Source organism: Phaseolus vulgaris, chromosome 3, assembly GCF_051622355.1.
Source record: "Phaseolus vulgaris cultivar YP4 chromosome 3, ASM5162235v1, whole genome shotgun sequence".
In the NCBI taxonomy this organism is placed as follows: domain Eukaryota; kingdom Viridiplantae; phylum Streptophyta; class Magnoliopsida; order Fabales; family Fabaceae; genus Phaseolus; species Phaseolus vulgaris.
This window is the reverse complement of record NC_143500.1, coordinates 10,686,212-10,695,308: the sequence shown is the minus strand read 5'-3', so window position 1 is coordinate 10,695,308 and position 9,097 is coordinate 10,686,212. Positions and strand designations below refer to the sequence as shown.

The window sequence follows — 9,097 nt, the reverse complement described above, 5'->3', positions numbered from 1 at the left end:
AATGTGGATTCAAATATAGAAAAGCTATGCACTTTACTAAATGATTAATGCAATTAACACTTTGAAAAAGAAAACATGCATGTATATTTATTGAACTAATTTTATTCTGAATTCATATATATTAACAAAACAACACTTAATTGTTCTAGATTACAAAGTACAATGAAAATTAACTTTTTAATGAAACGTGGTATATGTAAGTAAAAGATGTTACTTTGACAAGTACATAATAAAATCTCCAGTAAAATTTCTTCATTTCTTTACATGTATCTATATTTCAGTGAAAAATTATTTTTCATTTTATTTTATTTTGTAATAAGGAGCAATTAACTAATTGTTGAATTGTCTATCTATTAGACTCTTTTATTTTATATAATCAATGGATTCTATTCTCTCTTGCAAGTCTTGTTGTCTACATGTCCTCATGTTTAGGAAACATGTTACAATTGCATACGTGTTTGGTAATCGGTAAGAAAGGTAATATATTTCTGCGGATAAAATAAAAAAAGTAACAGTTGAAAGATTGGAATTTTACCAAAGTATATATAATGTATATTTTCGAAAGTAGCAAAAATTTGTCACCAATGTGAAAAACAGAGTAACATACAGGTATTAAAGGTACCATAGTTGGTGTGGTTGAATATTATAATATGGTTGAACTCAAGTTCATTGTGAGTTGTGAAAAAGGAGAGGGTAAGTTGAATTGTACCTAAATTTTCTTTGCTTATATTATAGCTTTAGTTTTTGGGATCTTATTTGATAGAATGTTTTTAAAATATACGTTTTTCTGCATTATGTCAGATAATTTTCATGTATAACGAGATCATTAATTTTATAATAATTACTGTTACGAAGTGGACTTTAAGTCTAACTCAACCCCATAAAACGGGTTCATGAGGTTGAGGTTTGCACCCACTTATATACCATGAAAGACTTTAATCTCTAGTCGATGTGAGATCTCCAACAATTACTTTAAGAATATATGTATCACAGACATTAACATGGACATAGACACAACACGAAAACCTCGACACATGTAAATGTAGGATACACATTTACATGTAGGATACACATGTACTTTTTCAAAATGTAGGATACAAGAGGACACAAATGTATATATTATATCATTATAAATTATATAAATTGACAATCAAAGATTTATGTGAACAAGTATGATTAAATTTTTCTTTGTCGCAAAAAAAAATGTTTATCATTACTAGTTTAAAATGATTTGTTCATAATTTCTATAATTATAATAAAAACTTATACAATAAATTTGAATTTTTAGAAAATCATTATATTTATCCTTTTTAAAATTATTTCGACCCATACTAGAAATATCAGAGACTCAACAAATATTTAATAAATTAAACATTTCACCAATATGTATAATACACGTGTTAGTATCCAATATGTGTCGAACACGAATACCCCATTTAAGAGACGTGTACAAACTTCGTATATATTTATTGATAAAAGATTAAAAGAAGATTAATGTTCATGTGAAGATAAAGAAATGGTTGGAAGCAAAGAATGGGACTTGTGAAAAAATAGGTCAATGAAGTCACAGATAAACACTATTGATGAGAATGGGGAGTGACACTGTGAAGTAGTGGTATCTGTGTAAATATGTCACTGCCAGTTTACTGTAGAGAGAAACTCACAGAGAATGAAGCAAACACATGTAAATAACAGAAACCCATATTTGATGTTTGATGATTGCATATGATAGTCCAATGCACCTCGTGCCCATCAGTGTCACCCAAAAGAAAAAAACATACATATTATATAATCTAACTTTGGTACAAACATAATTTTTAATTTATCAAATCAAATAACTTAAAGTAATGGTATCCCAAATGTAGTTAAATGCTGATTAATAATATGACTACAGTAACATAATATTTCAGTGCACTCTTTGTCTAGCATTTTCAGTACTTTGGTTCAATCTCACTTTCACGTGACTTGTATAGTTTACATTAATCAGAAATTTCCCTTTCACCCAATGAAGGATATGTAAGAGATAATTTATCTTGCTGATAAAGTAAAGTGAAATTGAACCTGAATTGTCTTTGTAATGGTAACAGTTTACATATAAAAGTTCAATATATGGCATGTAAATGAAGAATGGAGCACCTATGATTGTTTGCAGAGTATTTATACGTGGAAAACTCATTATGCAGAAGAGGTACACATGGAGGGTGTGAAAGAGAAAGAGAAACATGGCTGGTTTGGTCCCTGAAATTGAGCAACAGTAAAAAAAAAATGAATGAAAATTGATTACTGCATCCAACTCTGAATTAGGATCACTAATTGATAAATTAAACTAATGTGACCCCCACTCACATTGGGATTTTGACATATGATCTAATGAAAGTGAATTTTCTTGTTCACTTGTCTGGTTTTAGTGAACCTTTTTCTATGCAATATATTTCACTTTTTTCTGTTTTGGGGGCCTCAACAGATATGAGAACCTCACGCACAGAAATTGGTGCAGGAGGAGCATGATATTGTACTTTTTCTTTTGTTTTTATTCATGTGTGTGTACAGAAAATGTTGTCTAGCATAAACATGAAAAAATGCTGCAAATCAGTGGGCGTGAAGGATGGTTTCTCACAAATCCATCCTTGCAGGTACAATACCTTGCTTCTTTTTTTTATTCATTCACTTCACTTCCCTCAATCTCTCGTGGTTCAGCACCAATTTTTTTCTCTTTCGGTTAAATAAGGAAAAGAGGAACACAAAAATGCTTAATTGGAGGGTCTTTCTGACCACATAGGTGTTGCTCATGGCTTAACAAGACAAAATGACAGAACTCTTGGCCCGTGAAGGTTGCACGTGATCATAAAAGACCTGTGACAATTTGTGTGCCATTGACACCTTATAGACCCATTCACGTGGTTTTTTTGGTTTAGATTTTCACAAAATCTTCATTTATGACATTAATAATAATACATGTTAAAAAAACTAAGGCATATAATTGGTGCAGAGGAAGCAAACAGGTCAAATGTGATTGAAATCTCCTAGACTATTATTACCACTGGGAAAAGGGTAAATAAAATCCACATCATGTTGCAAACTTTATCTTGAACTTGTCTTGTTACTTAGTGTCATTCTGTGATGCTGAAACATGGTGAAGGAATATCTTTGTTTAATTTGGATTTAATCTAGTAACAATAATGGTGTACTATTATGAGGTAAAGCTAGGAAAGTTGGACAGATACAGCAGGTAGATTTGGCTCGAGGGTTCCTCCAATAGGGTAATAATGAAGGGCATGCAGAAGCCATGGTTAAAATACAAGAGTAGCCCCCTTAACTGTCGCTTTGTATGGTCACATGCAATGACATTGTTGTGTATGTGGCAAGAGAATAGCAGCTCCACTAAACAAATTCTAACCAAATTTCACAAAAAGGAAAACATACTAATTAATGAAAGATGAAAAAAAGAAGAAGAATGGAGAATGAAATCATAAATGCCTAACATTTTGAAGAATATTTTAATATACTTGTATTTGCCTGCACAATTATTAGTATTAGCCTTCAAGTCTTCTCCTTATATAAACAGAGCCGTCACTTGTTTGTTTTGGCAACACAAAGAACCTCTCTCATCTCTCATCTCTCTCTCTCTCTCTCAGTGTGTCCTCTGCTGAATTTCTGTTCACATTTCACCAGAAGCTACCAACATGAGTGCCTTGAGTTTCAGGGGCTTCACATACATGTTTCTCATTGTATTTCTCATTTGGTCTTCCAATTTTGAAGCCTGCATTGCAAGAAGAGGCAAGCACTGGAGGCAAAGCAGCAGGGACGTCTCAGATGCTGTGTATAAGAAAAAAGGAAAGAATTATGGAAATGGTCACAACAAAAACCATGGTGGAGGAGGATCAAAGCCAAAGCCTCCATCACATAAAGGCACTCCCTCACCACCATATCCACCACCACCTCAAAGAAACACTCCCAAACCACCACCCTCAAATGAGGATAACCCCACAACTCCCCCACCAAAACCTTACAATGGTGGCCATTCTTCTACCACCACCACCTTCAATGTGCTAGATTTTGGTGCCAAGGGAGATGGAAAAACTGATGACACAAAGGTAAACTCTTTGAACCTCTTAATGCAACTTCTGCTACTAACTAGTTAACATGTAAGACTGAGAAATTTCAGTTTATCATAGAATTCAATGTTCCTAGTAGAATTCAGGGAACACCATAGTTACAAGGGGGATACAGTTTAGGTGGTTTGTGGTTAAAATTTTCTAAAATATTATGTTATTCAAAACTACTTTTCTGCTCACAGTTATGCTCATGTAACTACAAATGTTAGTAAAAAGTGAAGTGGCCCAATATTTAGTAATAATCTTTAAAATTATGGTTATAAGTTTCAATTTAAAACCTTCCCCATTTAACAGGTAATATTTGGATTTGGTTAAGGTTTATGTGAGAATTTTCATTGATCTGGGTCCAAGTAAACAAGTCCATGGTAATTAGTAAAAATAATAGGCCATGAGGAGCATAAAAAATTGTTTTTTCTGTCTTTTCTGTTTGTGATGTTGCTCTTCACTCTTCAGTTAGTAATATGCCATTAAACAAAGCTTACAGTGACATAAAATGAGAGCAAAATATATAGTGGAAAATACAGAAAAGTGAAGACACCAGAACAAGCCAAAGAGGGTGGAACCTACTTAAAAAATTATTCTCGTTACGACAGTTAAGTCACATTTTCTACAACAATTTTTAGTTTATAGAACACACATCAGTCATCAAAACTCCACCCATTATTTAATATAGTATTTTTATTAACCTAGAGAAAATTTATTTAAATTTTAAGAAAACATTACCAATGGATCAGAAATCGTTCTACATTATAATATTTATTTTTATAATGTTAGTGCATCTTAATTAAATTGCTACTGTAATTAAAATTGAATTCAGGCATTTCAAGCAGCTTGGGCTGAAGCTTGCAAAGTAGAGGCATCAACAATGGTGGTTCCATCAGACTACGTCTTCTTTGTGGGGCCCATTTCATTCTCGGGCCCATACTGTAAACCCAACATCGTTTTTCAGGTAACATATCTACACAGAGAAAGTAGCAGGAATGAACAGAGAGAAAAAGAGAAAATAACAGGAAAATAAAACAAAAAGAAATGAAATGAAAATGCAAAAAGAAAAAAACTAAATAACATGATACCCCACAAGTGTGTTCATGAGCCGAATGTGATGTGGCATCAGAAAATAACATCAATATTTCTGTCATTCTGATAAAAATAACACATGCCTGTCATTTTCGTTTATTGTAATTTTAGTTAAAATTTTTAAAGTAAATAAAATATTTAACTGCAGAGTTAAAGAAGGTAGATGTCATTTATTTAAAATAAATTACAAATAACATATACGTTTTCAAGAAGAAAAAATTGAGTAATTTCTAGGAGAGTTGTCTAATCAGTTTTTACAAATTAACAGTGCTGATTTTTTTGAAAAATAAAAATTAAGAGCTTGATTAAGTTAAGATGCAAATTTAGAAAAAGAAAGAGAATGATCAATTTGTTCCTTCAAGTTTATGAGTGCTTCAATTTAGTCATAAACTATTTTTTTTTTTAAATTAACTTTCATCACTCACATTTATTTTTTATTTCAAGTCTGTTATCATTAGAATAAAATTTTATTACTGAAACTTTTTACATTTGTAAACGAGTGAGTAATTAGTGAAATTTTACAAAATTCACAGCAAACTCGTTGTTCACAAATTTTTATAGAAAAATCATTGAAAAAGTTACACGAAATATGAAAAATCCTAGTGATGTTTAGTCCAAATACAAGAATTAAACTACAGTTTAATGATAATACGAAGGGAATTTGAAACAAAGGAGGAATGTAAGAAAACAATTACTTTTAAAGATTTATTTATTAATATTTTAAAATATGGTTAAATAAGTTTAGCATAAACCAGAAGTATGTGAGCAAGAATAAACTCTTCACAACCACCACAAAATAAAATAAAAATAAAACTACCTCTTACTATTGTTCTTTATATTTTCACATATTTACCATTACACGTGATTGTCCCTGTTTATTATGCATACTGTATCAACCGACAATTCAGTTGAAGTGATGCTAATAAGGTTATGTTGTGTCAGCTTGATGGCACCATTGTTGCACCAACAAACCCCAATGCCTGGGGCAGAGGACTACTACAGTGGTTAGAATTTACTAAGTTGGTGGGAATTACCATTCAAGGAAATGGTATCATTGATGGAAAAGGCTCTGTGTGGTGGCAAGATCATCAATATGATGATCCTATAGATGATGAAGAAAAACTCATAGTCCCTTTAAACCAGACTGTACCAAGTCCCCCACTGCCGGTAATTTGTAGTTTTCTGTAAATTTTAAAATAACAATGAGATGTGTTATAAGAAGTAGTATTGTTCTTATAGTTCTTGCTTTGTAATTTCTAACATTGCAATTTTGTCACTCACCTGAGCCTAATTGTTTTATACCTACGTGATTGTACTAGATTCAAAGTGAGCTGGGAGGAAAAATGCCATCCGTCAAGCCAACTGTGAGGACCATTTTAAACCTTTAACAGCAAATTTGATTCATGTTTAGGAGTTATTATTGGAATGTAATGGAGGTGATTTTTATGCACAGGCACTGCGGTTCTATGGGAGTTTTAACCCAACAGTTACAGGCATAACAATTCTAAATAGTCCACAATGCCACCTCAAGTTTGACAACTGCAATGGGGTCTTGGTCCATAATGTGAGCATATCATCCCCTGGGAACAGTCCTAACACAGATGGAATTCACCTTCAGAACTCCAAAGATGTATTGATATATGGCAGCACAATGGCATGTGGTAATATTTCATTAACTTGTGCCACATTCTCTTTCATTTTGAAAATTTATTATGAGGGCCATGTGGTAGATAGGGACAAAATTAAAGTGAAAATGAAAACTCAAGACAAAAGAAGAAAACCAAAAAAAACAGTTATTATATGCATGTTCTATGATTCTTAAAAGAGCATGGCATTATCCTATCCTATCCGCAACCAGGTTGGACACATAGCTACAAAAAAAATTGCAATGCCTGCTAGTCATAAGCTACATGGCACGTGTCAACTGCAAAATCCACACTGCATCATCCAATTGTAGAGTACTCAGTTCCATAAACAAGAGCTTTTGTTTTTGCATTTCTTCACTCTTGTCTTATTGGAATTATAACTTCTGCCTCACATTCCTCTTCAGTCCTTCACACACAATTGAGGCTGAAGAAAATAGCATATCCAGTGGTCCATTAAAGCTACCAAAAGTTTGGGGTGGGGAGGGGGATGATTGCAAATGGACAAAAAACAAAAGTAAAACAGACTATGTAGACTTATTGACATAAATGGTCCAAGTTGGCTCACTGTATTTGAATTCCAACTATTGCGCAGGAGATGACTGTATTTCCATACAAACTGGATGCTCAAACGTATATGTACACAATGTCAACTGTGGACCAGGGCATGGAATCAGCATTGGAAGTCTAGGAAAGGATAACACCAGAGCCTGTGTTTCCAACATTACTGTCAGGGATGTGAACATGCACAACACAATGACTGGCGTCAGAATCAAAACATGGCAGGTAAAGTATAAGAAACGCAATGCATTTTCCAAGATTAAGCTCACAAAGTAAAGTATCTGTTTCTAAGTCAAACGGAAAATTTGACTTCAGAATCATTTTATACCCTGAAGTGGTTACCATTTTAAAGAATGGTCATTACAATGAAGTCAATAATCTGTTAACTGAATTAGTTCTGGGAGCACAAATGAGTACATTGGAAATCAATTTTAAACGTTCAACTTATTTTTACATGATTTTTCGGGTAACATGAGAAATTGCCAAACTTGATAGCTACTCTAAGATGCAGTAAAAATTGTGTGTTCTTGTAGCCTGCAATCCAATTAATTAAACATTTGTGATTTTTTTATCAACGCTAAATATGATTCAATCAAATGTCACAAAGTTCTCATTCAATCCAAGTTCTGCCATCATTTCCAGCTCTAGAAAATGGTGGAAAATTATGATCTCTTACACATTAACATGTACATCTGCACTGCAGGGAGGGTCAGGCTCTGTGCAAGGAATACTATTCTCAAATATACAAGTTTCTGAAGTTCAATTCCCAATTGTGATCGATCAATTCTACTGCGACAAAAGAACCTGCAAAAACCAAACATCAGCTGTTTCTCTGGCTGGAATCAACTATGAAAGGATAAGGGGGACATACACAGTTATGCCAGTCAACTTTGCCTGCAGTGATAGCCTTCCTTGTGTAGATGTTTCTTTAACGGCTGTTGAGTTGAAACCACTTCAAGAACAAAACCATCTCTATGATCCTTTCTGCTGGCAGACATATGGTGAATTGAAAACTCCAACACTCCCACCAATTGGTTGTCTACAGATTGGGAAGCCCACGAGCAATCGGATTCAGACAGATCATGATTTATGTTGATGAGATATAAATTAAAATGCTTAGCCTGCTAGATAAAGTATGTATATTATAAAAATCCTACTATATAGGAAATTTTCGTCATTAGGGTGATACTGATTTATGATTGTGAGAATATACCGGCCCTGCTATTAGCAAGAGGTCTAGAATAGTATAATAGGTAGCCTTGTAGCTGTGGCATATGCAAGAGCGTGAGATATTATACGAGTGTTATCATATGAATAAAAGTATCGTTTTTTATACAATGTTAACTCAGAACTATGGAATTTCATTGAGAGGACAAGTGAATAGAACATAATATGGTGCAGTGAGTGAGGATTTTGTCTGCAAGTTTTCACAAATTCAAACTACGGCAACTATATACAGATTTAGAAACATACACCCATAAGTTTTCTGAAGTGTTTGTAAAGCAAAGAAAAAATAGTTATGCATAAACAAACACACACAAATAACATCAAACATGAGTAGTGCATAATGAGAAGATTTCAAAGTACTTATATTTTGAACATGTACATCTTAGCTTTGAGGCTGGTGTAACTTGGATAGGCTGTCTGAGCTCCAAGGAGGTATCTTTCTCTACTGTAACTAAAATTTACAGCTGAAAACAC

General features: G+C 33.2%; 1 protein-coding gene across 1 annotated transcript; it reads left to right on the top strand.

Moving 5' to 3' along the window:
* Positions 1-3,387: 3,387 nt before the first annotated feature.
* On the top strand, positions 3,388-8,734 carry LOC137806554 (Pectin lyase-like superfamily protein). Its single transcript, XM_068606750.1, has 7 exons — positions 3,388-4,094; positions 4,933-5,064; positions 6,135-6,359; positions 6,512-6,556; positions 6,646-6,853; positions 7,431-7,621; positions 8,100-8,734. Exons 1-7 carry the CDS (start codon positions 3,684-3,686, stop codon positions 8,490-8,492), a joined length of 1,605 nt encoding a protein of 534 aa, XP_068462851.1. The 5' UTR covers positions 3,388-3,683; the 3' UTR covers positions 8,493-8,734.
* Positions 8,735-9,097: the final 363 nt, after the last annotated feature.

Coding starts and splice junctions, on each gene's coding strand:
- LOC137806554 (XM_068606750.1), top strand. CDS start 3,684: ATGAGTGCCTTGAGTTTCAGGGGCTTCACATACATGTTTCTCATTGTA. Junction 6,360..6,511: donor TACCAAGTCCCCCACTGCCG/GTAATTTGTAGT, acceptor TGATTGTACTAG/ATTCAAAGTGAGCTGGGAGG. Junction 6,557..6,645: donor TGCCATCCGTCAAGCCAACT/GTGAGGACCATT, acceptor TTTTATGCACAG/GCACTGCGGTTCTATGGGAG.